At 43.3% G+C, this 27,217-nt stretch overlaps 2 protein-coding genes across 6 annotated transcripts in view; one reads left to right on the top strand and one right to left on the bottom strand.

The window, feature by feature from the left end:
• Positions 1 to 16,681, top strand: part of LOC112224368 (myosin-16-like) — a 46,878-nt gene extending 30,197 nt beyond the window's left edge. For 4 of the 5 annotated variants that reach the window (XM_024387879.2, XM_024387881.2, XM_042306079.1 and 1 more), the window contains 17 exons: positions 1,013 to 1,069; positions 6,222 to 6,308; positions 6,479 to 6,724; positions 6,912 to 7,029; positions 8,173 to 8,300; positions 8,853 to 9,049; positions 9,289 to 9,421; positions 9,566 to 9,782; positions 12,730 to 12,866; positions 13,373 to 13,476; positions 13,834 to 14,026; positions 14,267 to 14,470; positions 14,685 to 14,810; positions 15,001 to 15,171; positions 15,322 to 15,522; positions 15,675 to 15,821; positions 16,016 to 16,681. In XM_024387879.2, the coding sequence (XP_024243647.1) occupies positions 1,013 to 1,069; positions 6,222 to 6,308; positions 6,479 to 6,724; positions 6,912 to 7,029; positions 8,173 to 8,300; positions 8,853 to 9,049; positions 9,289 to 9,421; positions 9,566 to 9,782; positions 12,730 to 12,866; positions 13,373 to 13,476; positions 13,834 to 14,026; positions 14,267 to 14,470; positions 14,685 to 14,810; positions 15,001 to 15,171; positions 15,322 to 15,522; positions 15,675 to 15,821; positions 16,016 to 16,171 (2,622 nt within the window). In that variant the 3' untranslated portion in view covers positions 16,172 to 16,681. The remainder of the gene's footprint in view (positions 1 to 1,012; positions 1,070 to 6,221; positions 6,309 to 6,478; positions 6,725 to 6,911; positions 7,030 to 8,172; positions 8,301 to 8,852; positions 9,050 to 9,288; positions 9,422 to 9,565; positions 9,783 to 12,729; positions 12,867 to 13,372; positions 13,477 to 13,833; positions 14,027 to 14,266; positions 14,471 to 14,684; positions 14,811 to 15,000; positions 15,172 to 15,321; positions 15,523 to 15,674; positions 15,822 to 16,015) is intronic. The other variant, XM_042306081.1, reaches the window with a different exon arrangement.
• Positions 16,682 to 18,325: 1,644 nt separating this feature from the next.
• gas7b (growth arrest-specific 7b) overlaps positions 18,326 to 27,217 on the bottom strand; it is a 52,425-nt gene continuing 43,533 nt past the window's right edge. The window contains exons 9-14 of the mRNA XM_024387878.2: positions 24,491 to 24,569; positions 23,326 to 23,454; positions 22,456 to 22,579; positions 20,977 to 21,056; positions 20,667 to 20,765; positions 18,326 to 20,528 (exon numbers count right to left, since the gene is read on the bottom strand). Coding sequence (XP_024243646.1) covers positions 20,415 to 20,528; positions 20,667 to 20,765; positions 20,977 to 21,056; positions 22,456 to 22,579; positions 23,326 to 23,454; positions 24,491 to 24,569 — 625 coding nt within the window. The 3' untranslated portion in view covers positions 18,326 to 20,414. The remainder of the gene's footprint in view (positions 20,529 to 20,666; positions 20,766 to 20,976; positions 21,057 to 22,455; positions 22,580 to 23,325; positions 23,455 to 24,490; positions 24,570 to 27,217) is intronic.

The raw sequence follows: 27,217 nt of genomic DNA, 5'->3' as shown, positions 1-27,217 counted from the left end.
TAGTAAAATAAGGTTTAAAAAAAAGGAGTGTGATTGAGATATTAAAAGTTATGACCCTGCCTGTGTGTGTAGAGTGTGGAACTTTGTTTGGTGTTTCCCCAAGTCTCTGCGTTTTGTGGTTAGTAGTGAGAGAGTTGGCTATGTGTGTGTGTGTGTGTGTGTGATGTCCTGGGGCTATACGGTACATGTTAGACACACTTCCTGACACTGAGACAAGATGGAGCTGTAGATACCACAGAACATGACATGACTTGGAGCCTGAAGACTGCAATGTTTAGAAACTCTAGCAATACGTTTGTGTCAAAAGGGCATAAACAACCTGTGTGTCAGTGAATTGAGTTATGATATTGGGAAAACTGAAATGTACTTAGAGATCCATTATTGTGATGAGAAGCTGCATGACATTGCATCTATACTGAAGCAATAATAGCCTACAATTGTATGTCATAGATGTCATATATTAATGATGAAAGTGCAATAAATCATTCAGCTATAGTAACAATTATAATATAATCAAATATTGCAACATGAACCCGATAATTCCATGAAGTGAAATCCTTCATTACTGTCGTCCCACCCGTTGGGCCGCCATGTATGAATTAAAGATAATGTGAAATGACAGTTGATATTCTCTGTTGAGCTGACTGACCTGATATGAAAGCCCAGTCCCATGCAGACTCAGTCTGAGGGTCAGAGTAGAAATAATGATGGAGGCTACTGCTGCTGCTGACATTCCTGCTGTGAAGAAAAAAAACCACTGGCATGCTAAACCAACCCAGGGAGAAATACAGAGAATGAGAATATCTCACACCACAAACCTACTGCCCTGAAATAGCAAACCAACAACGGGGTAGTGCCTCTTATTTGCCCAGACAAAACATTGTATTTCTGCAGACTATGTAGGTTTACTGGGACAATGGGAATTATTCAAATCTGTCAGAAAGTTGCAGTGATTCTATGAAATGCTAGCACATGCATGTAATGAGGACAATGCTCTCTCGGCTCTCCTTAGGTCCGTATCGAGGAGCTGGAGGAGGAACTGGAGACAGAAAGAACCATGAGAGCTAAGGTACAGTACATCTGTCACTGGTCCAGTACTGTAACCCCTACATTATCACCTAACTCTATCAAACCTATTGCATCCATAACTCACTGGAGTTGGGCTGTCATTAGTGTTATAGGGGTGTGTGCTAGAGTTAGCGTTATGTTTTGAGGTGCTGTTGCCAGTACTGCGGTCTACTGTGGTCAGTGCAAGGCATGTCCTGCTGTCTACTGTGGTCAATGCAAGGCATGTCCTGAACTGTCCGAGTGAATGTTTGTGGTGTTGGATGGCGGAGCTTCCTGAGGGAGAGTCCTGTATCACATATCAGTCAGAGACTAGAGCAGTCCAAGGTGCTGTGGGATGAGATGAGCTTTGCCCGGCTGTAATACTCTGAGATGTGGTGCAGCTAGGAGTTGTCATAGGATTGAAACCTTGGAAGGGAAGTCAAGGAGAGAGAAGGAGGAATACTGGGGAAGGGAGTTAGGTTTGGAGAATGAAATAGAGAAGAATCGGTAAGGTGAGAGGTTGATTTCAGACAGGAAGGGTAGTGGAGGGTTCAGTTGGAGTAGGGAAGTGGGATTGAGGCAAATGGGAGTGACGGGGTTTGGGGGACCTGGTGTTTGGCATACTGGTGGGGTAAATAGGTCTGTCCCGTGCCTCTGGTGGTTACCCCAAATCAGCTGCACCTGTGATAATAAATGAGAGGAAAGCCCTGGTGTTTCTGGTTAACTCACAGAGCAGCCCCGGAGGCAAACAGAGCCCCTACATCCGACCATTCCAAACACGCATGAAAACACAAATGGACACACACACACACACTCTCTCCTCCACCTTGCTCCGCACGAGCGTGACAGAAGTAATGGACAAGGATCATTTTTTGGCACACTCCTTCTTCAGTGTGCCAAGGTGGCCAAAAGGCATCTGGTATATTTGTATGTTAAGGCTACAAACGGGGTTTAAAACTCTGAGCTTAGTCCATGTCAAACCAATCCCTAGTAGAAGAGAAGATTGTTCACTTAACAGTAGGAGGAGATTGTTAACCCCTTCTTATGTGAAACGAGACTTGAGTTTTGTGTGTAGTTTAGAGAGACCGACCCTGCTGCGATTCCACTGTGGCAATAAGCAGGCCAGAGATAGAAACATACATTTTTCATCCTCACTGGTGGTGAATGAAGTGACATCCAGTCCCTTTAGGCTGTTTGCACACTTCTTCCCCAGCTCTGGGTGGCACACACACACACACACACTGGGTGGTATACTTAACTAATAGCCCTGTGCTCCCCCTGCCTCCTATTAAAGCCAGCAGAGTGTGAGAGACAGGCAGAGACTTGTAAAGCTTTATCTCAGTGTCTCTAACACACATACCAGTGCTGCAGACAGGCTGTCCATTGTCTGGCTCAGCTCAGGTAGGGAGAGATGAGGAGATAGTGCCGGCACCGTTTTCCATGGGATCTTCTCCCCAGTGGAATGTCGGACACACACACACGCTCACCCAAACTCCCTGACACTCTCATGCAAACAAGAGTTGTCTGCTATTCCACATGGACTAAGACAAAGCTCACCTTCCTTTAACCTCTTTCGTTTACAACAGAAAGGGAACAGTTGTGAAGTGTATTGAGCTGAAGTAGCTGTTGACACTGTCCATGGACTGGACGAGAGTGATGACAGAAACAGGTCAGAGGTCAGAGTGCATGGGCGAGACAGAGATAGGGAGCTATAGTGGTAGAGTGGGGAGGGGTGAGTGCACAGGAAACTGAAAGATGAGATCCCTCTGCTTGGTTGGCGCTGAAATGAGATTAGTCTGTTTTCACTTTGAGTGCTGATTAACCATGTCAAGAGGAAGACTATACAGAAAATACGTAATGTAGAATATCAGGAAGCAGGCACAAATACTGTACATGGACAAACACACTTGGCTTTGAGGTAGTGTGGCCTACCAAACACTACCAGTGGACTGAAGCTTTAACCTTCTACTGCAGTGGGCTACATCAGAGTGTTTCTTAGTAGTCTTTAACAAATCTACTTTGAAACAAAAGTGTACACCTCACACACATGGTTATGGTCTTAAGAAAAGAAGATAACTGTTTTATGTCAGATAGAGTTGAAATATTCCATTTAGAGTTTGCATCCCATTATGACACTTTATACACAGTTGAAGCTGGAAGTTTACATACACCTTAGCCAAATACATTTAAACTCAGTTTTTCACAATTCCTGACATTTAATCCTAGTAAATTCCCTGTCTAAGGTCAGTCACCACTTTATTTTAAGAATGTGAAATGCGAGAACAATAGAGAAAATTATTTCAGCTTTTATTTCTTTCATCACATTCCCAGTGGGTCAGAAGTTTACATACACTCAATTAGTATTTGGTAGCTTTGCCTTTAAATTCTTTAACTTGTGTCAAACGTTTCGGGACGAGTTCCACAAATTTCCCACAATAAGTTGGGTGAATTGTGACCCATTCCTCCTGACAGAGCTGATGTAACCGAGTCAGGTTTGTAAGCCTCATTGCTCGCACATACGTTTTCAGTTCTGCCCACAAATGTTCTATAGGATTGAGGTCAGGGCTTTGTGACAGCCACTCCAATACCTTGACTTTGTTGTCCTTAAGCCTTTTTGCCACAACTTTGGAAGTATTCTTGGGGTCATTGTCCATTTGGAAGACCCATTTGCAACCAAGCTTTAACCTCCTGACTGATGTCTTGAGATGTTGCTTCAATATATCCACCTCATTTTCCCTGCCATCTATTTTGTGAAGTGCACCAGCCCCTCCTGCAGCAAAGCACCCCACAACGTGATGCTGCCACCCCCTTGCTTGTCACGATCGTCATAAGGAGCAGACCAAAATGCAGCGGGGTATGTGTTCATGATTTTTTAATTAAAGAAAGCACTGAACACTGAATACAAACTATACAAAACAATAAATGAATAACGACCGTGAAGCTATAATGAGAACTGTGCTGACACAAGCAACTAACATAAACAATCACCCACAACCCAAAATGACAAAACAGGCTACCTAAATATGGCTCCCAATCAGAGACAACGACTAACACCTGCCTCTGATTGAGAACCATATCAGGCCAAACACAGAAACAGACAAACTAGACATCCAACATAGAATGTCCACTCAGATCACACCCTGACCAAACAAAACATAGAAAAATACAAAGCAAACTATGGTCAGGGTGTGACATTGCTTCACGTTGGGATGGTGTTCTTCAGCTTGCAAGCCTCCCCATTTTTCTTCCAAACATAACGATGGTCATTATGGCCAAACAGTTCTATTTTTGTTTCATCAGACCAGATGATATTTCTCCAAAAAGTACAATCTTTGTCCCCATGTGCAGTTGCAAACCGTAGTCTGGCTTTTTTATGGTGGTTTTGGAGCAGTGGCTTCTTCCTTGCTGTGTAGCCTTTCTGGTTATGTCAATATAAGACTCGTTTTACTGTGGATATAGATACTTTTGTACCCGTTTCCTCCAGCATCTTCACAAGGTCCTTTGCGGTTGTTCTGGGATTGATTTGCACTTTTCGCACCAAAGTATGTTCATCTCTAGGAGACAGAACGCATCTCCTTCCTGAGCGGTATGACGGCTGCGGGGTCCCATGGTGTTTATACTTGCATACTATTGTTTGTACAGATGAACGTGGTACCTTCAGACGTTTGGAAATTGCTCCCAAGGATGAAGCAGACTAGTGGAGGTCTAAAAATGTTTTCTGAGGTCTTGGCTGATTTCTTTTGATTTTCCCATGATGTCAAGCAAAGAGGCACTAAGTTCGAAGGTAGCCCTTGAAATACATCCACAGGTACACCGCCAATTGACTCAAATGATGTCAATTAGCCTATCAGAAGCTTCTAAAGCTATGACATCATTTTCTGGAATTTTCCAACCTGTTTAAAGGCACAGTCAACTTAGTGTATGTAAACTTCTGAACCACTGGAATTATGACACAGTGAATTATAAAAGTGAAATAATCTGTCTGTAAACAATTGTTGGAAAAATTACTAGTAGTAAAAAGTAGATGTCCTAACTGACTTGACAAAACTACAGTTTGATATTGACAAGACATTTGTGGAGTGGTTGAAAAACGAGTTTATGACTCCAACCTAAGTGTATGTTAACTTCCGACTTCAACTGTACATCACAGAAGACTGAAATATAACAAAAAACAGTTTGACATAGAAACACCAGATATTTGTCGTTTAAAAAAAAAAACTTTTTTTGTATGAAAAACATTTCACTTTGAAAAACATTTAGAACATTCCATCCACGAGGCCACTGGGTCATTTGATTGGAGGAAAGGGCTACAGACCCTCTCAACATTCACAACAGCTTTAAAACAGCAGTAAAATATCAACATAAAACCAACAACAGCGTTCAACTGGAACATCTAAAGCTTTGATCGTTTGTGCATTTCACGACCATATGTTTCAGAGTACTATAACCGTTACATGTGTTGCCTTGTTTTATAATGGAAATGCCTCAAGTTTTAGATAAACATCACCCAAGCCTGTCATTACCACTCTGATTGTGATTGTCCTTTGAAGATTACATTTATGGAGATGATGCTTAGTCTGGTCTAGCACAACATAGATTTTTATATAGACATTTAAATCATTTACACTTCTCTACCTGGAAACACAGAGCTGGTAGTAGCTACTGTAGATGACCAAGAAATAGGAGTCGCTCAATATTTGGACTTTGCAATGGATGCTCCTCCCTGCTGTTCGCTGATCCTGACCTCTGAACCCTGTGGAGGCCACTTCCTGTTGGTGTCTTTCAATCACAGAAATCCCCAGGATGTGGGATAATTTTGGTGGGTCCAGATCGAATCTGCAGGGATGTTTACTTACCAACATCTTTGCAGTGTTTCCAGCATATTTAATTAATAAAACTGCAGCTATCAATGTTTTGTCACTTTAGATGCTCTCAGGCTGTTACATAGATGACCACAGCTGGTTCACACAAGGAAGATATAACCCACCGACAAGAGTCTCACTTTGATGATGTCACTGTGTGTGGAGAGGAAACTGTATGTGATAAACTGAGCCGGATCTTTTTCTGATGCAATTGCACCCAGAAACAAATCTTGCATGAGCACTGGCCTCTAGCCAACTAATTTGTAATTGTTAAGTCTATTATGAGACACTACAAATGACTTTGTTTTGTAGGTGGAGAAGCAGAGAGCTGATCTGACCAGAGAACTGGATGACCTTACTGACCGACTGGAGGAGGCAGGGGGGGCCACAGCTTCACAGGTACACATGCAGACAAACACACTCTAGCATGTAACCCTGAGATGTATTGGCACTTCACATGTCACTCCATTTGACCAGTAATGGGAGGAATGTAACAGTAATCATAGCCATTGTAAATGGGATGACTAGCTTCGACCTTCCCCTCTCACTCCCTCCATCACTCCCCTCAGATTGAAGTAAATAAAAAGCGGGAGGCGGAGCTCCAGCGTCTGAGAAGGGACTTGGAGGAGTCTTCTATCCAATCAGAGGCCTTGGCTGCGTCTCTAAGGAAGCGTCATGGTGATGCGATGGCAGAGCTGGGAGAGCAGTGTGAGAGTCTCCAGAGGACCAGGGCCAAGCTGGACAAGGAGAAACAGAGTCTACGCATGGAGCTGGAGGACCTTGCTGCCTCACTGGACACCCTGCAGAAAGTCAGGGTTAGTCACACCTCGGATGGGAAGGCTGTCCCTGAGAGTTAGCGATTCGTTCTATCACAGTGACCCACATCAAGCTCTTGGAGGTGTCTTGTAAAACCTTTCACACTCTAAAAAGAATCAGCCATGTGAGTGCCTATGTAATATGGCCAAAGCACCTAGAAATGCCATGTTTTCATCTTATCACCAGGTGTCGACAGACAGCCAGCTGAGGAAGCTGGAGGAGCAGCTCTCTGAGGCCAACACCAGAGGAGACGATCTGCAGAAAGCCCTGACTGAGGTCAACGTAGCCAGGAACAGACTCACAGGTGCACGTACAAGTGGAAACACACAACCTCGCACACACAACCAAGTGAAAGCTCAAAGCCTTTGGCGTGTCTCCAATGTTCAGTTCAATCGGGTTTAACCCTCTACTTGGCTTAGAGTGCAGAGTACAAATACTCACACAAACAGATTGAACAGAGTTAGTCAGCACTAGGACTGTAGACACAGATCGAACAGGGCTGTGGTGCAACAAAGACCTTATGACACAGTCTTGAGTTTAGACCAACTGGCCTACCGCCAGCCAAACTCAGTTCAGCCCAGTCCAGTACTGAGCAATGGGAAACAGACACACTAGAAGAAACTACATCATTTACAGCTTCTCCCCTATTGGCCTCAGATGGCCTTGAATGCGGCAGGGAAAATGTCATTAAGTATCATATAAAGTGCCGTCATGAACCCTCTGCGAATTCCGTGAAGAGTCCTCTCTTTGTCTTTGCTCTGTGTATTAAAAAACACTGTGAGCATAGCTATCATATGTGTGTGTTTGTGTGTTTATATCAGTTAGCTGTATGGTAAAAGTGCTGAATCGGGTACAAACCCAGTCGGCCACATCAGTTTTGACCAAGTCGGTCTCTGTCCCCTGTATGTTCTGGTAGTTGATAACACACCTGGGCCTAGATTCAATCAGATCAAGCATTCACCCGCGATAGCAGACACCCTCAAAGAGGGTATTTTGGTGGTGTCGAAGGTGTAACGTTAGAGATATCAAATCGGTGAGAGGCTGCTTGTGTGGTCAGTCACGAAGCCACACCCATCCCACTTGCGTTAGATGTTTAGAACAGGAAAGTGTAGGGTCTATAAAAAATAATCACACTCAAATTGAAAATCATGAAACCAAATATTGAGGATTTCTATCAGCGTAATCGAGGTGTAGATTACGCATTCCAGTGTTTGAACTAAAGAAGGCTGCATGGGATTTCCTTTAATGTGACTCCATGCAACCAATGGCAATGTCCCCTTTAGGTATAATGCTGCAAGCCGCTTGTGGATTTGAATGCTCTAGCGCAGTTCGACCTCCGACACTGCCGGGGGGAAAAAAACGCTATGCGGGTGTCGGCTGGCACGGATCTGATAGAATCTAGCCCCTGGTTGTGTCTCTAACTTGTCTTCTCTCTGTGTGCTGTTAGCCGACAACACAGACCTGGCCAGACAGCTGGAGGAGGCAGAGAGCAGAGCCAGCCAGGTCTGTCGCTCCAAGACCCTGATTGTGACCCAACATGAAGACATCAAGAAACAGATGGACGAGGAGCTCAAGGTAGGACCAGGCAGTGGTGTGTGTGTGTGTGGGGGGTCAATAACTGATAAGAATTGAGGAATCTAAGCATCGGAATGACCTCATATCCCAAATATGTGTCCTCCCTATGTACAATGTTTCATTATGGATTCTTATAGCTTTCAGATGTCTTCGACAGTTTCTGTGCATCTCTCCCCCATTCTAAGCTGGCCCTGGGCAGCAGTCTGGCAGGGCTGCGTCTGGAGTGTGTTACAGTGTATGTGACAGTGTGTGTCTTTTTCACGGTCCCCAGTCCAGTCTAAGCTGGCCCTGGCCAGCAGTCTGGCAGTGCTGCTTCAGGAGTGTGTTACAGTGTATGTGACAGTGTGTGTCTTTTTCACTGTCCCCAGTCTAAGCTGGCCCTGGCCAGCAGTCTGGCAGTGCTGCTTCAGGAGTGTGTTACAGTGTATGTGACAGTGTGTGTCTTTTTCACTGTCCCCAGTCTAAGCTGGCCCTGGCCAGCAGTCTGGCAGTGCTGCTTCAGGAGTGTGTTACAGTGTATGTGACAGTGTGTGTCTTTTTCACTGTCCCCAGTCTAAGCTGGCCCTGGCCAGCAGTCTGGCAGGGCTGCGTCAGGAGTGTGAGGTGTTGAAGGAACAGCTGGAGGAGGAGCAGGAGAGCAAGCTGGAGCTGCAGCGTTTCATCTCCAAACTCAACACCGAGGTCACTCATTGGAGGACCAGACATGAGGCGGACACCATACAGCACTTGGACGAACTGGAGGAGACCAAGTAAGACACATACTAGTATACAGAACACACACACAAACGCAACTGAGCTAGAAGACAAGAAGGGAGAGTTACACCTAAAATCTTGCCTTCTTCTTACTACAACAACATACTGTGTGCCAAAATTAGTATGACATCCTGGCATCTAAAGCATACTTTCAAAATGTCACATACTACAAGTATGTACAGGTATTGAGACACACTCTCACACACCTTCATATCCAGACATTTGTGTGTTCTAGGAAGAAGCTGGCGTCTCGGCTCCAGGAGGCTGAGGAGGCGGTGGAAGCCACCCAGGCTAAGTGCTCCTCTCTGGAGAAGACCAAGCAGAGACTACAGGGAGAGGTGGAGGACCTCTGTATAGACCTGGAGAAGGTAAGAGGACACATTAAAACATGGCAGAGGAGCTGAATAACCTACTTTATCAATGTAATCAATTATTAACTGGTCATAACTGAGAAATGGTAGCTGCCGGGTGATAATGACCAATCCTTCTGCCTTCATTGTTCTTCCTTCCAGGCTAGTAATTGTGGCCAGGCGCTGGATAAGAAACAGCGCATCTTGGAAAAGCAGCTGGGCGACTGGAGGCAGAAGTGTGAGGAGCTGATGCTGGAGGTGGAGGGTTGTCAGAAGGAGAGCAGACAGCACGCCACGGAGCTCTTCAAACTGAAGACGGCCCATGAAGAGGCTCTGGAACAGGGAGATGCCCTTCGCAGAGAGAACAAGGCCTACCAGGGTGAGGGTTAAATACCGGAGTACAAAGCCCTGGAACAAGGCCTACCAGGATCAAATCAAATGTTATGTCACATACACCGAATACAACAAGTGTAGACTTTATCGTGAAATGCTTAGTTACGAGCCCTTTCCTAACAATGCTGTTAAAAAGTAAGAAAATGAATAAATAGATCAAATGAAAATAGTAGTATTAATAGTATTTGGTAGCATTGCCTTTGAATTGTTTAACTTGGGGCAAACGTTTTGGGAAGCCTTCCACAAGCTTCCCACAATAAGTTGGGTGAATTGTGGCCCATTCCTCTTGGCAGAGCTGGTGTAACTGAGTCAGGTTTCTAGGCCTCCTTGCTCACACACGCTTTTTCAGTTCTGCCCACAAATTTTCTATAGGATTAAGGTCTGGGCTTTGTGATGGCCACTCCAATACCTTGACTTTGATGTCCTTAAGCCATTTTGCCACAACTTTGGAAGTATATTTGGAAGACCCATTTGCGACCAAACTTTATAAATGAACTTAGGGCTAGGCGTCCCGTCAGCGTGCCATCCGTCGACAACATCCGGTGAAATTGGAGGGCGCTCAATTAAAATAAATAATCGTAATATTAAACATTTATGAACATACAATTATCTTATATCGGTTAAAAGCTTAAATTATGTTTAATGGAACTGCATTGTCCTATTTACAATAGGCTTTACAGCGAAAGCATACCATGCGATTGTTTGAGGACGGCACCCCACATCAACATATTTTTCAACCAACACAGGCTTCATAAAATCACAAATAGCGATGAACCTTTCTCGACAACATTCCACTGAAAAGGCAGCATGTGAAATTCAAAAATATTTTTTTGAAATATGTAACTTTCACACATTAACAAGTCCAATACAGCAAATGAAAGATAAACATCTTGTTAATCTACCCACCATGTCCGATTTCAAAAATGCTTTACAGCGAAAGCACAACATATGATTATGTTAGATCACCGCCAAGTCGAAAAAAATAGCCATTATTCCAGCCAAAGATAGGAGTCACAAAAAGCAGAAATATAGATAAAATTAATCACTAACCTTTGATGATCTCCATCAGATGACACTCATAGGACATCATGTTACACAATACAAGTATGTTTTGTTCGATAATGTGCATATTTATATCTAAAAATCTCAGTTTACAGTGGCACCTTAATTGCAGGAATGTTTTGATTCCAAAACATCCAGTGATTTTGCAGAAATACTAATAATAAACATTGATAAAAGATACTAGTGTTATTCACAGAATTAAAGATAGACTTCTCCTTAATGCCACCGCTGTGTCAGATTTCAAAAAACTTTATGGAAAAAGCATAATCTGAGAACGGCGCTCAGAACCCAAAACAGCCAGAGGAATATCCACCATTTTGGAGTCAACATAAATTAGAAATTACACCATAAATATTCACTTACCTTTGATGATCTTCATCAGAAGGCACTCCCAGGAATCACAGTTCGACAATAAATTACTGATTTGTTCCATAAAGTTCCATCATCTATGTCCAAATAGCCACTTGTTGTTAGCCTTTTCAGCCCAGTAATCCATCTTCATGAGGGGCAGGCACTTCGTCCAGACAAAAACTCGAACATTTCTGTTACAGTCCTTTAGAAACATGTCAAACGATGTATGGAATCAATCTTTAGGGTGTGTTTATCATAAAACATCAATAAATGTTCCAACCGGAGAATTCCTTTGTCTTCAGAAAAGCACTGGAATGAATGTTAACTCTGTCGGGAGCGCGTGTCATGAGACCAAGGCACTCTGCCAGACCACTGACTCAAAGAGGTCTCATGAGCCCCTCCATTATGGTAGAATCCTCATTCAAGTTTCTAAAGATGATTGACATCTAGTGGAAGTCGTAGGAAGTGCAACTTTATCCATATCTCAATGTGTATTCGGTAGGCCCAGCTTTGAAAACTACAAACCTCAGATGTCCCACTTCCTGGTTGGATTTTTCTCAGGTTTTCACCTGTCATAATGAGTTCTGTTATACTCACAGACATCATTCAAATGGTTTTAGAAACTGTCTATCCAATACTAATAATAATATGCATATATTAGCATCTGGGACTGAGTAGGAGGCAGTTCACTCTGGGAACACTATTCATCCAAAAGTGAAAATGCTGCCCCCTATCCCAAAAGGTTAAATACATCACTTTTTGAAAATCTTCCTCTGTTTGCAATCCCAAGGGTCCCAGCTACAACATGCATGATCGTTTTTTTTTAGATAAAATCCTTCTTTATATCCCAAAAAGTCAGTTTAGTTGGAGCCATTGATTTCAGTCATCCACTCGTTCAACATGCAGACAAAAGGAATCTAAAAAGATACCACTAAACTTTGTTAAAACAAGCCAAACTACGTTTCCATTTAATCCTCAGGTACCCTAAAATGTAAATAAACTATAATATTTCATACAGAAAGAAGTATGTTCAATGGAAAAATTAAATTAGCAAGTTCGAGTCTTCTTCGTCACGCGTCCACAGATTGATTTCCAACTGTGACTCCTGGTACCAAAACTCAAAATTATTCCTCGTTTTGGAAGAATCAAGCCTGAAACTTGAACAAAGACTGTTGACATGTAGTGGAAGCCATAGGAATTGCAATCTGGAATTGCATAGAAACCATAGCTTTCCATTGAAAGAGCATGGGATCCCAATGTATTGGATGAATCCCGGGAACATATTCCAATCTGTGCTTGCGAAACAGTCTTGTAGCTTAGGGTGAGAGATGATACATGTTTAAAGCCCAGGGTATAAAGGAAAACTTCCAGTTACTGAAATAATGGAGGCCATTAGGTGTTCTACAGGGCTCTGTTTTAGACACTCTTTATTTACATGAAAACTGTTGGGAAAAACATTCTCATGATCTCTCGAGGTGTTTTCTGCGTGACTGAGTGCAACTCTTCTGTCGTTAACTCAGAGGAGATAGTTGACCTGACTGACCAGCTCTCGGATGGAGGCAAGAGCGTACACGAGCTGCAGAAGACAAAGAAGAAGATAGAGATGGAGAAGGAGGAGCTGCAGGCCTCATTGGAAGAGTCTGAAGCTGCCTTAGAGGTATGGAGGTTACAGTAGGAGGTGGCCATATTGGGTGGAATAAAATAAGTCTACACCAATCATTCCACAACTATCACGTAATATGCATTTAAATGTGTTATCTTAGATCATTGTCACATTCAATATTATTTGATCTCTGTTTACATAAGAGTTAAATTCTCCTCAGCGTACGCCATACACAATATAAGACTGAGGTGTGGAGGTGAAACAGTGTGGCAGCGATGTGGCAGATCTGACATTGAGAGGGGAGAAAAGGCCCCCAGACAACATGTTTCAATTAGTATTGGCCATTCATGCAGGCCGAGAGCAGACAGATCCCAGCCACTGATAACACTACACCATCAGCTATCTGCTCCTATAATCAGCCTGGCCCTCCGGGGACTGGAATCTTACTAGACAGGAGCCCCCTGGCTACTCGGCATAGATGGTTGATTCACCCACCTCTCTCTACTTTTCTTTCCCTCGCTCACCCACCCGCCCGCTTGCACCCCCCTCCCCCTCTCCAGGCTGAGGAGACCAAGGTGCTGCGTCTGCATCTGGAACTGTCCCAGGCTAAAGGAGACATGGAGAGGAGACTCCAGGAGAAAGAGGAGGAGTTTGAGGCAGCAAGGTAAGGTACCCACTGTCCATAGAGCTGCATTTTCATTTAAGAAAAATGTGTTTTTCCCCTCTGCCCTTTGTCTTTCTTTTCAACTGAAAGGGATTTATTTTAAGGAATTGTTTTAGCTTTTGGGGAAAATGGCTAACTTCCTGCATTGCAACATATTTTTCCATTGGGAAGAGAGAAAAATGTGAAGTTTTATAATGCTATTCTACACATTTTGCCATTGCATATAGCATGTTCATATGCTATCTAGCGAGGCCCCAACCTCCAGGGGGCAATCCCCCCTACCCATTCCGTAATCCGGCCCTGCTTCTTCAGTTGATTGCTCTATTGATAACCCCCTCCTCTCTCCTCCCCTTCCAGGAAGAGCCACCAGAGGGCGTTGGAGTCTCTTCAGGCCAGTCTGGATGTGGAGGTCAAAGGTCGTGGTGAGGGGTTGAGGGTGAAGAAGAAGCTGGAGTCTGACCTAAATGAGCTGGAACTACAGGTGGACCTGTTCACCAAGAACAACATAGAGCTCACCAAGAACACAAAGAAGATGCAGCAGCAGATCAAGGTGAGATTCTACACCTCCATCGCTTCTCTCCCTCTCTCTTTTGCTCTCTCGTCCTCCTCATCCCCTTTCTTCCCTTGCTCCTTCCTTTACCCAGTCTCCTCTGCTTGCCCGACTCTTTCTTCAGCGTTTCCCTCTCTCTACCTCCTTTTCTCTCCTCTTTCCCACCCTCTGAAAGGAGCTGCATACAGAATGTGATTGATTTATTAGTGGATTGACGTCTTCTCTCCTTTTCTTTCTTAGGAACTGCAGGGCCAATTGGAGGAGGAGGTGCGTGGGCAGGAGGAGCGGAGGGAGGAGCAGACCGTGTTGGAGCGACACTGCCTCCTGCTGGTGAGCGAGGGAGAGGAGACACGTGGTGCTCTGGAGAATGCTGACAGACAACGCAAAACCTTAGAGATTGAGCTTACAGAGACCAACGAGAAGTACAACGACCTCAACAACCAGGTAGAGTACAGATTGCAACACCTTCTGTTCAGTGTTTTATCAATAATAAATCAAATTAAACTGGCTTAGTTACATTATGGACATTAGGTTAAAAGTGCTCAGTTTCTCACTGAATAAACAATGAACAACAGAACTTCAGCCGGTACAAGAATCAATCCTCTCCCATGCTAACCTCATGTTGTCAAGTTCATGGTGGTTTTATTTCCTGCTGTAGTTCCAGTCAGCGCTGAGTGGTAGGAGGAAACTGGATGTGGATTTACAGGCACTGCAGCAGGAGCATGAGGAGCTGCAGAACGAACTGAGAGGAGCCAATGACAAGATCAAGAAGGCCAACTGTGAGGTAGGACAATACCGGATTTTTGATCATTAGGATCATTGATTTTAATTGACTTGTCAATAGAACATTATTTATAAATATATTTTTTTAAATAAAAATGTATTTCTCAAAGTATCAATACAATACAAATGTACTGTATGTATGCCTGTCTTTGAGAACCAGTGGAATAGAAATTGATGTCCCTTCTCTCCAGGGAGCACGTGTGTCAGAGGAACTGAGGTTAGAGCAGGACCACACCCTGCACATGGAGCGGGTGAAGAAGGGTCTGGAGGCCCAGTTAAAGGACATGGGCACCAGGCTGGACGAGGCTGAGCAGATGGCCCTCAAAGGAGGCAAGAAGATCATCCAGAAACTGGAGGGCAAGGTAAACGCACACACACTCACATATGCTCAAACACTGGTCCTAAACTTTGAAATGGTTGTTTCTGTCGCATTGCCCAGTGTTTCAGGTTTACAGGGAAAGATGGGCAGCAACATTTATATTTTCCTAGACTGACTATGTGTCTGGCTCTAGGTAAAGGAGCTGGAGTTGGAGCTGGACTCGGAGCAGAAGCGCCACGCTGAGACGGTGAAGACGCTGCGTAAGAACGAGCGTCGTCTGAAGGAGCTGCTGTTCCAGTCCGAGGAGGACCAGAAGAACCAACACCGCATGCAGGAACTTGTGGAGAGACTCCAGAACAAGATGAAGGCCTACAAGAGACAAGTAGAGGAGACGGTAAGGCTCGTCTGTCTGTTTGCCTGTCTGTCCATCCGTTTCTCTTGTTCCTTCTCCCTTTTCCCATCCTCTCGTTTTCTCTCAGTCTCTCTCATTCCGTTCTCTAGACTCCATATGTTGTCTTTACAACATGACTTGCACCTTTCCTACAGGAGGAGCAGGCCAACATGAACCTCGCTAAGTACAGGAAGACTGTACATGAGTTGGATGATGCTGAAGAAAGGGCAGACATCGCTGAGTCAGCCCTCACCAAGATCAGGACCAAGAACCGTGGTAGCTTCAGCAAGGGATACTCGTCTGTAAGTCCTACAACCTTACCACATTAACTTTAATTGAAGATAGTCAAATCATCATTAATGTGGTCTTTACTGCAACTGTGGGTCACATCTGTGCTTTAAATTTAAAGAAATTCTATGTATTGTGTTGAGTTGTTGTTAGTCAAGTAAGTCATCTTAACGCTGATCTGATGTTTCGTCCTCTTGCATGTTTCCAGGGTTACAGCACTCCGTACCCCGGGGGGATCGTGAGGTCACCCAGTTCCGTGGGGTCAGAGGGTAGAAGTGAGAAGATCATCAACGATGACAATGACTCAGTCAGCTCCCTCATCCCAGCTTATCTCAACTCCCTGAAGAAACTCATGATAGACTAGCACCTAGGGAGGGAGTCAGTTGGATGTACCAAACATTCCAGAGCAAAGAAACATGTACTGTCTTACATATGTAGGATCTTAATTTGAGACAGTTTGCTGTAGCAGGAAACGTGCATTATAATTCATGGACATTTTTGAAGGGGTTGATACATTTTTCATTTGGGCAAATTAAGTCTGACATTTGAAAGTGGAAACTAAACTTTAGAAGACTTTTTAAAATTCAAGAACTACAAGTTTGTGTTTCCTGCTGTGCAGGACAATTCTCAAATTAAGATCCTACGTTTGTATGTTTTTACTTTTAAATCCAAACCAATTTCCCTGCATACATGCAGTGTCAGACATTTCAAAGCAATATTTGTTTCTGGATTTTGTGGTATACAATTACATACAGTTGATGTCGGAAGTTTACATACACCTTAGCCAAATACATTTAAAAACTTTCACAATTCCTAACATTTAATCCTAGTAAAAATAATCTGTTTTAGGTTAGTTAGGATCACCCCTTTATTTTAAGAATGTGAAATGTCAGAATAATAGCAGAGAGAAATATTTATTTCAGCTTTTATTTCTTTCATCACATTCCCAGTGGGTCAGAAGTTTACATACACTCAATTAGTATTTGGTAGCATTGCCTTTCAATTGTTTAACTTGGGTCAAATGTTTTGGGTAGCCTTCCACAAGCTTCCACAATAAGTTGGGTGAAATTTGTCCCATTTCTCCTGACAGAGCTGGAGTAACAGAGTCAGGTTTGTAGGCCTCCTTGCTCACACACGCTTTTTCAGTTCTGCCCACAAATTTTCTATAGGATTGAGGTCAGAGCTTTGTGATGGCCACTCCAATACCTTGACTTTGTTGTCCTAAAGCCATTTTGCCACAACTTTGGAAGTATGCTTGGGGTCATTGTCCAATTGGAAGACCAATTTTCAACCAAGTTTTAACTTCCTGACTGATGTCTTGAGATGTTGCTTCAATATATCCACATAATTTTCCTACCTCATGATGCCATCTATTTTGTGAAGTGCCCCAGTCCCTCCTGGAGCAAACCGTGCGTCACGGTTTGGATGGTGTTCTTCGGCTTGCAAGCGTTCCCCTTTTTCCTCAAAACATAACGATGGTCATTATGGCCAAACAGTTCTATTTTTGTTTCATCAGACCAGAGGACATTTCTCCAAAAAGTACGATCTTTGTCTCCATGTGCAGTTGCAAACCATAGCCTGGCTTTTTTTAATGGCAGTTTTGGAGCAGTGGCTTCTTCCTTGCTGAATGGCCTTTCAGGCCATGTCGATATAGGACTCGTTTTACTGTGGATATAGATACTTTTGTACCGGTTTCCTCCAGCATCTTCACAAGGTCCTTCGCTGTTGTTCTGGGATTAATTTGCTCTTTTCGCACCAAAGTACGTTCATCTCTAGGAGACAGAATGCATCTCCTTCCTAAGCGGTATGATGGCTGCGTGGTCCCATGGTGTTTATACTTGCATACTATTGTTTGTACAGATGAACGTGGTACCTTCAGGTTTTGAAATTGCTCCCAAGGATGAACCAGTCTTGTGGAGGTCTACAATTTTTTTCCTGAGGTCTTGACTGACTTCTTTAGATTTTCCCACGATGTCAAGCAAAGAGGCACTGAGTTTGAAGGTAGGCCTTGAAATACATCCACAGGTACACCTCCAATTAACGCAAATTATGTCAATTGGCCTTTCAGAAACTTCTAAAGCCATGACATCATTTTCTGGAATTTTCCAAGCTGTTTAAAAGCACAGTCAACTTAGTGTATGTAAACCTCTGACCCACTGGAATTGTGATACAGTGAATTATAAGTGAAATAATCTGCCTGTAAACAATTGTTGGAAAAATGACTTGTGTCATGCTCAATGTAGATGTCCTAACTGACTTGCCAAAACTATAGTTTGTAACAAGTAATTTGTGGAGTTGTTGAAAAACGAGTTTTAATGATTCCAACCTAAGTGTATGTAAACTTCCGACTTCAACTGTATATCAACAATGCTAATGTTAATGAGATTGTTGTCCAGTCGATTTCCTTTGTATGATTTAATCCATCCTAGGTATTTGTGATTCAGTTCATAATACTGATAACGAAAACCACTTCTTAAAAACTTCATCACGTTTATATTCTCCAGATCAAATGTTCTGTAAAAAATAAATAATAATAATAATTTGATGCTTGGTTATAAAGACATCGATAGATAGTTTAAAGACCTACATAGAGAGGTCACAAGAAAGTTTGTGTTCACTTGACTCTCATTCTACTTGCTCATCCAAAGAGTTTGATCAAGTAAAGTTATATAGCAGTGATGTGCATGACCTTTTGCAACTAGGGGGCAATATCCTTACCTGAAATCTGCATTTGTATCGCATGTCTTCCACTGGCATCTGAGGTTATACACGCTTGCATGTCGAGTAAGAATTTCAGTAACACTTTATTTGGATAGTCCATCTGTAGATGCCCCAGACTAAATCAGTAACATTTCAACAAACCATCTACTAACTAACCTTATCCCTTATTCTAAACCTAACCGTAACCTTAGCAAGCAATTGCTTATCAACAGATCGTTTGTTGATAGTACGACCGTCTGTAGAGCATCTACAGACGGACTATCCAAATAAACTGTTCCCAGAATTTCGGACGTAAGATTTGACGAAGATGGAATATCAAAGTTGACCATTATTATAATGTGCAGACATATACATCGCTGCCAAAGCATTTTTACATTACTTGTCCAAAGCATTTTATTGTTGAATGTGAAAATGTGTTAAGAAATAAACCCTTTTTATTCATCCCTGAAATGTCTTCTTCTACCCTCAAAATAATTTGCCAGAAACACAAAACACCTACAAAAATCACCTGGTTATATTGTAAAATAAAAAAACAGCAGAAAGGAACAACCAGAGATAGATGTAACATAAGATGTATATCTATATATTTATCATATCAATGCAGAAACAGTAAAATGCCAAACATTCAGCAGTTATGTCCATATTCAGAATCCTTGGAATGTTCACGGTTGTTGTTGCACCAAACAAACAATAATGGAAAAGTCTGTACAACATGTCTGCGTCTGCGTGGAACAGTAGTAACGTGTACGTAATACTTACGGGAGAGAAACGGGATCGTGATATACTGTAACCATTTCATCTTCAGTTGAGGATCTATATCCAGTTAGCTTGTCTCGGAAACAACGTTGTCGTCATTTCCTTTAGTAGAAAAATAATCGTTGTGTAATATCAGTTTAATATATTATTTGTACCATCACTCCTGTGTAATGTGTGTATATATATATATATATATATATATATCTCTCATCTGTTTTGCTGCCGATTCCACTATTTCACACTATTTTACATCCTTCATTCTTTAGATGGTTTACTTCGACACCCCATTATATTCATCTTGTATTTACAAAAAGCTAAAGCACATTCCCTTGTAACAGCATCCCAGTTGTACTGCCCCCTTATAGACTATAATTAAAATGTTGATCAATTCAACAGTAAGGAAAACATCACAAAACGCTGTAGATTGTTACATGTGTGTCAATCCCTCTTCCAAACGACCCATTTGATATAGGTTTGCAGAATCAATATTCACCTTAAAAAACTTTTGTTCACCTCACTTTATAGTTTCAATGTAGTGGCGCAGATAAAATATAATCTATAAATTGGAATGCATTTGATGGACGGTTATTACACAAAAGCAGCAGTAGCTGTTAAATTTCATAATTAACCTTTGCGTCAGTATTTCAGTTGGCCAACAATTTACAGAATTTGTTTGGGGTTATTTTAAGGAAGGGGATAAAGTTCACACAGCCTCAGTCCCACAGGCTTGTACTGTAGACCATAGATTATGTACAGGTCAAAATAGCCATTCCATTTGTTTATGTTGGTAATACATTTCCCCCCACTTGAGTTTGGCCCATATACACACACACCTGTCTTCCCTATAGTAGTCCTCAAGGTCTAGGGCATAATGAACACTGTCTGTCTACCATACATATAGAATACTCAAGGGCATCAAGAATACTGTCTGGTGGTACACTGCTGTCATTCACTTTCAGAATCACTTCTCTTTAGTAGAATGAGTTGACAGTGTGAATCAGCCATTAAACCTCTCTCTAATGACTTATTCTCATTTCTCAGGATGTCAATAATGTTGACTTTAGTAAGGGGGCTAAGGTCTTGAAGCCCTAGTAAAGATTTAGGCTTGTGGATCCACATGTGTGTGTGTGTTATATCTCAATGTCCACAGGCCTGATGTCTCCTGTCTTGTGCTCCTGGACCCAGAGCTCTCGGTCTTTAGCTGGGTCCACACTCTGTAACAGCTGATCCACTGGCTCCATCGTCTGCAGGGACAGGTGGAAAAACAATCAATACCCTGTACGTTTGTATGTGTTTGTGTGTGTGTGTGTGTGTGTGTGTGTGTGGGGGAAACAAGGCATTTAGTGCCCTCTAGAGGTACTACGAGGTGGCGCTTGACTTACACTCTGGTTAAACATGTCCGTCTCATGCCGCAAGGTGGTGTACTGACACAGATGCTGTCGTATCATCTCTACCCTCTCTACCTCCAGCCTCTCCAACTCCTGATGGACAGAATGGATTGAAGGGAACAGGGTTTAAGACGACATGATTCCTCCTTTATGTCGTTAAAACCAACGCCTCACCGTTTTTGAAGATGGCTGGAGTAGAAACAGACTAGCACCCAGGCTACCAAAGCAATGAGTTTACACCCCGAGTCACTTTTAATAAAAGGAGGAAATACAAAGGACAATATGAACGACAGATGAGTCTTACCAAGCTTGTGGTCACCATCTCCTCAAACCATTTGGACTGGGACTGGTTGTAAAGGTCGACACAGCGCATCAGGTCATCTCCTGGTAGAGACACAAAGGATGTTAAGACAAACCCATCTATACTTTGGACACTGGCTGGCACCTTTCTCTCGTCTGGGTTTATGATGCATGTTCAATAACTTCTCCAGCCAGGAGAGCCCCAGTCTAAATATTAACTTACAGGAGAAAGTCTTCTTCTTCAAACTTAGCGCCGACAAAAAAAAAAAACGATAACCAAGGCTCACGTTGCAGAACAACCTGCTATAAATGGATCTGTATGTGATTTGAGTCTTATATAGTGTTTTGTTTCGTATTTTATTAGGACTGGGACTGAGAATGTAGCCTTGCTAAAGGCTAAGCAGATGCGCTGTGGTGTGTGTTGGCGCGCTCTCTCTCTCTCTCTCTCTCTCCTTCACACGACTGTCATAGCTGGCACACACACCACCATCACCATCGTCACAAACAACTGCTGCTGCTTTTCACACAGACTACGCAAGCAAAGAGGAGGTGTGAGTGTGTGTGGTGTGTGAGTGCGTGTGTGTGTGCATGTGTTAGCAAGTTTGTGCGAGTGTGTGTGTGTTCATCCACCTCTCACTGTGAGTATCTGGCGAGCCATGATGTGAGTGTATGGTCCAGCCATGATGTCACTCTCCGGATGAGGTCATCTGTTTATTCTCAACAGTTACTTTTCCAAATCTCTAACCTTAAAACTACATTTTGTCTACAGCATTCTCCCCCCTCACTCACTGCCAGTAGGTTAGCCTCCAGAGGGAAGCATGGAGAGAGATAACCCACCACACCCACGCCTGTCTACAGGCCTAGATATGCACTACACTGTTGCTGTTCTCCATGTCATTCCACAGACCCCCCCAGTCTCAGTGAAACTGCTGATAAACCGGTGACTCATACACAGTTAAATGTCTACTGTACAGATAGATTAAACCACATGGTTTGCAGTGCCATCTCCATCTGATCGTCAAAAAGGAGGCACTTGAGAAGGATGAGATTAAGCCTCAAGACACCTTTCTGTTTCATTGCCAGCTTCAAGAGCTTTCTTACAGGAACTTTCCTTTTCTTCTGGTTTATTGCTATATATGCTAGTCTGCATGTGTACTCGGTCTCCACGGCAACATGCCATTGGACAGAACACTGACAGCACAGTCATGACGACTGTTTGTATAAGGTTTAGAGTGTCTGTTTAGCAAGTCGTAAACAACTTTCTTGTTTAAAGTTAGGTGTTAGCTAGCTACATCTTAGTCTCACTTGGTCAGATTTGTACTATAAGAACCTGTAATCTGTGCAGATAAAATACTCACACTCAGATGGGGACGTAATTAATGACACCCCTATCAGTTATAACAAACATGCGAGTCTTTGACCCCACTGGCTAACCCCACAGTGACTCATGACCTCTGGTTTGACCTTTGACCTGGACTCTGACCTGCTTGTGTGGACTTCCGCCGGGCCTTCTTGATGTCCTCCTCGATCTTGTTGCTTAGTTTGATCTCCATCTGCTGAGTTTTCACCTCCAGGTCCTTCTGTCTGTCCGCTAGAGCCTTACGGGCCTAGAGAGATATATTAAGATGTTATAAAAGCTGTTATGAACGCTTATAGCTGCTGACTCTTCACCTCCAGGTCCTTCTGTCTGTCCGCTAGAGCCTTACAAGCCTAGAGATGCATTCAGATGTTATAAAAGGTTGTCATAACTTTGTTATAAGATGTTAAGAAAGCCAAAGGGGACATACCGGAGGGTATTTCAGTAGGCCAGGTGTAGGGAACCCTGGTTCTGGAGGGCTGCAGGCACTTCATGTTTTTGATTTAACCAACCTGGAAGACCAGGTGTGTTGAATTTAGCTCAGTTGGACCTCATTGCCTTCTTGGAACAAAATCTTGCAGTACCTGCAGCACTCCAGGGACAGGGTTGCCTACTACTACTTGCTATTAGCCATGCATTATGAATGTCTAAATGGCTGATGGCGAGGAGTTGACAAGTCTATGGTAGGTGAAGGGATCGGTCCAATCATTATTTATAGAAGCACAAAGAGGTTGTGTGTGTGTGTTGACAGGAAACGGTCCTCTACTTAGGGACAAGTTGTGGAATTTTAATCTCATGTGAGAAGATTCCTGAAATTCTACAGCTGCAAAGTGTAAGGACGGTTATTATTGCGTCAACTTTTGTATAACTAATGTAAGTAGCTCTGCATAAGACCGTCTGCTAAATAACAAAAATGTAAACATAGATTTTTGTGTGTGTGTGTGTGTGCCTGCATGTGTATGCATTTGTTGCGTCTTGTTACGTCAGGATGCGTACCTTCTCCACGGCTGTGTGCCGTCCGACCAGATGTTTCCGTAGTTCTGCCACGTGATGGTCGAACCGCTTCATGTCCTTCTTAAAGTTATCTCTGAAAGTCAACAGAGGCTTCTCCACCTCGCTCTGGAGCTGAACGAGTTCAAAAACAAGAAATGCAGACCTCATTGGAGACAACTGTTAGGAAGGCCTATAATATTACCTGTTTTTTTTTCCTGTTTAAGTCATGTGGTTAGTAAAAACAGCTGGCCCATGGCCTCTCCTATAATAATGATATATTGTGTTGACAGTTGTGTTGTTTTTGTCTACGCCTGTATCTCATATCCTTAGTGGCTAAGGGACAGCTATTTACAAAAGCCCCTTTTACCCATAAAACCTGCTTATCTGACAGAGCTGTCAATGATTTACAGTCACAAATGTGTCTCTAAAATATAAAAGTAGGTCAATGTAGAGTTTGATTTGTGAGCTGCTTTGATTCTCCTGAAGAGTGTCTGCTTAGGACCAGGAGATTATTTACGGTTGGGAGACAGACTCCTTCCTACCCATAAACAGTTTATAGAAATTATATGGGCAAATCAGTAAATTACAAAAAGCACAATGCAAGAGGAAACATTATTAAATTACTGCAGAAACCTGATTGAATAGGACACAGATTTAAGGATAATAAATAGCTATTGAAGAGATAGAGGTGCATGAAGAATGTATTCAAATCTGCTCATTCTCTCTCCCCCACCTTTCCTAGATAATACTCTCTGCTCATTCTCTCACTCTTTGCTTCAATCTCTCATACTCCCCCCTAAACCTCAAGCTGTACTAAATACAGCACATCTGTGTGTGCCTGTCTGTCTCCAGAGAATTGAAACACTGACGTTGTTTCCTCCACTCAGTCCAGCTGGGCTCCTGGCTGGAACCTCTCTCTCTCACACACACACACAATACCACCCCCCCCCACCCCACCCCCGCGCTCTCGCTCCCAAGACAAACCAATCATACATGTGTATTTCGCAGCAAGGGGCCAGAGAGTAAATAGGCCTCAATTAAGTGTTACAAAACCATGGGACACAATGTTAAATAGACTGTACTGTGAATTGAAGTCACGTGGAAAATAATTCCCAAAATGTGAAGTGGTTTCTTTGTGTTAAGAATGCGGTCCACTGTAATACAGTACCTTAGAGGAGAACTTGAGGTGAACCTCAGCCTCTTCAGCCAAACTCTTCTTCAGCTGCGCCCAGGCTTCCCCTAGAGTACTGAGGAGAGAGATAACACACCAGTCAGACCACAGAGAAACCACACTATCACCGTATGACACTACGTAGTACTAGGAGACAGAGTTTGGGGGGGGTGTAATAGTACAAAGAAGGGTAGGGGTGAGAGGACCACATCCTGTAGGAGGTAAGTACCACTCACATCAAGAGTTAAGACCACACAGGCTTTACAGAGTGAGAGCGAGAGAGAGAAAGAGAGAGAGAAAGAGAGAGAAAGAGAGAGAGAAAGAGAGAGAAAGAGAGAGAAAGAGAGAGAGAGAGAAAGAGAGCGAGAGAGAAAGAGAGAGAAAGAGAGCAAGAGAGAAAGAGAGAGAGCGAGAGAGAAAGAGAGCGAGAGAGAAAGAGAGAGAGAAAGAGAGAGAGCGAGAGAGAAAGAGAGCGAGAGAGAAAGAGAAAAGAGAGAGAGAAAGAGAAAGAGAGAGAAAGAGAGAGAAAGAGAGAGAGAGAGAGAGAAAGAGAGAGCGAGAGAGAAAGAGAGCGAGAGAGAAAGAGAGAGAGCGAGAGAGAAAGAGAGCAAGAGAGAAAGAGAGAGAGCGAGAGAGAAAGAGAGCGAGAGAGAAAGAGAGAGAGCGAGAGAGAAAGAGAGCGAGAGAGAGAAAGAGAGAGAGCGAGAGAGAGAGCAGAAAGGGAGGAGGAAGAGAGATCATGAAAGAGGGCGAGGGAATGAAAAGATGAGAAGTGTCAGGGTGGATCCCGCCAAACAGAGAGAGTGATGAGGTTCAACTGAAGGTTCAGTTTAAAAGTTCATAGGCTGCATATAACCCAGCAGGCAGCCCATCTCACAGTCGTGTTTGGTCCTCTGCAAGTTAACTGGCTGGTTAGGATGTATAGACTGAGGATATGAGACACAGCTAAACCCTTTCACAGCTTCTTCATTCTGCAACATTCTGCAACACTTTAATCTCTGTAACATAATGCAGTGTGGGAAAATGTATAATAAGTCTTGGGGCCAGTAACCGAAAGGTTCCGAGATCGAATCCCGGAGCTGACAAGGTAAAAATCTGTCTTTCTACCCCTGAACAAGGCAGTTAACCCACTGTTTCCCGGTAGGCTGTCATTGTAAATAAAAATGTGTTCTTAACTGACTTGCCTAGTTAATTTAAATAAAATTAACACTGATCATAGCAGAGGGTACTAGACGTTGTTAAAAATATATATATATCCTTAACGGAAAATTCAAAGCCATGGTACATCAGTGAGCGAGACACCAGGCTAGAACCTCTTGTCCTCTGAACATAAATCTTGAGTCCTCCATTCCAAATATTAGCAGAATATTTATCCAAGTTGCCATACAGTGAGCCAGCAGCAGGCCCATACAGCCATGAGGCACTTCTGGGTCTGGAGCAGGAGAGGAGAGGGGCTGAGGGTCTTTAGCCTCTTCACCAGGTCACATCAAAGCACCGCTCTGAATGGAAGACAGAATGGAAGGCAGGCTACATTCCTACAGCATCGGGGTGCTGCTCTCTGCTCTGCCAACTGCACTTTAATACACTATATTCAGCTACTTTCAGAGCCATCGGAGAAGAAATAGAAGATATAAGATGGATAAGAACAGATACACAAACAAATTGCTAAAAAAAGTATTTTTACTTTTATCTGATCAAGAAGTTCCACTGAGATTAATACTGTGTTTTGCAAGGGAGGCCTGGCCAAGAAGGTTTCTATACTGGTAGGATATAAAGTCTTATAGGCTACTAAAAAGTACACAATGGCACCGATCCACAACGCATTCACAGTTGGTTCCTCATACTCATATCCTTAAGACAGCTGCTTAAAAAGTGTTCATACCCCAGGGAGCATTGGCCAACAACAGTTGAGTCAAACAAATGGACCAGTGTCCACTCCTTTCTAGCCCACTGCAAATACAGCACATGATTGGTAGCGAATCTAGTGATACAAGCTAGTCACATGCTCTCGGGGCTGTGTTACGGCCAGACAAATGGTAAATTCAGGAATAAACAGGCAGTATTTCTGGGCTCGGACGCAGGCAGGGCAGGAGCATAGCAACAAAACAGTGATTGTCCAGGAAGCCAGGCTGACAACAGAGCAGGGTAGAGGGAGAGGAGATAATAACAGTATTGTGTTGCTCTCTCTGGATGTGGTGGGCGTGAGCGGACGGAACTCACTGGCATCGTCTAGATTCTAGAATCTATATGAAACAATTCCACCCCACCCTGCCATTCTATCACAATAACACTGGTGCAGTACAGTAGTGGAGAGAGGCCAACTCGTACAGAGTTGTATAAAACGCAGAGAAGGGGTTTTAGTCGTCCAGCATCATATGTCTAATGCAGGAGAGTGCCGTACCATCTTTGTTTCAGTGTTGACCGTAGGGCAGTATCATAAACATCAAGCCCCTCAAACTGGTGCAGCATCTCTCTCCTCTGCCTCCATTCTCACCCCCTCTTAGAGCCATATCTGGTACAAGTATCTGGCACAGGGCAGTCTCATAACACAGTGTGTGTTTAGAGCACATGTACTGTAGTTCAGTCTGGCAGTGGCCAGACTCATTATGTCTGTGTCGTAAATGTGGTATGCAGATGTTCTTTTACAGCCTTCCCTCCCCCCCAGCCTAGCCCAGGACCCTCGCCATACAGCCGGCCATTCCCCCTCAGCCTAGCCCAGGACCC

This window comes from Oncorhynchus tshawytscha, linkage group LG25, assembly GCF_018296145.1.
Source record: "Oncorhynchus tshawytscha isolate Ot180627B linkage group LG25, Otsh_v2.0, whole genome shotgun sequence".
Classification (NCBI taxonomy): Eukaryota; Metazoa; Chordata; class Actinopteri; order Salmoniformes; family Salmonidae; genus Oncorhynchus; species Oncorhynchus tshawytscha.
This window is presented reverse-complemented; position numbering and strand designations above follow the sequence as displayed.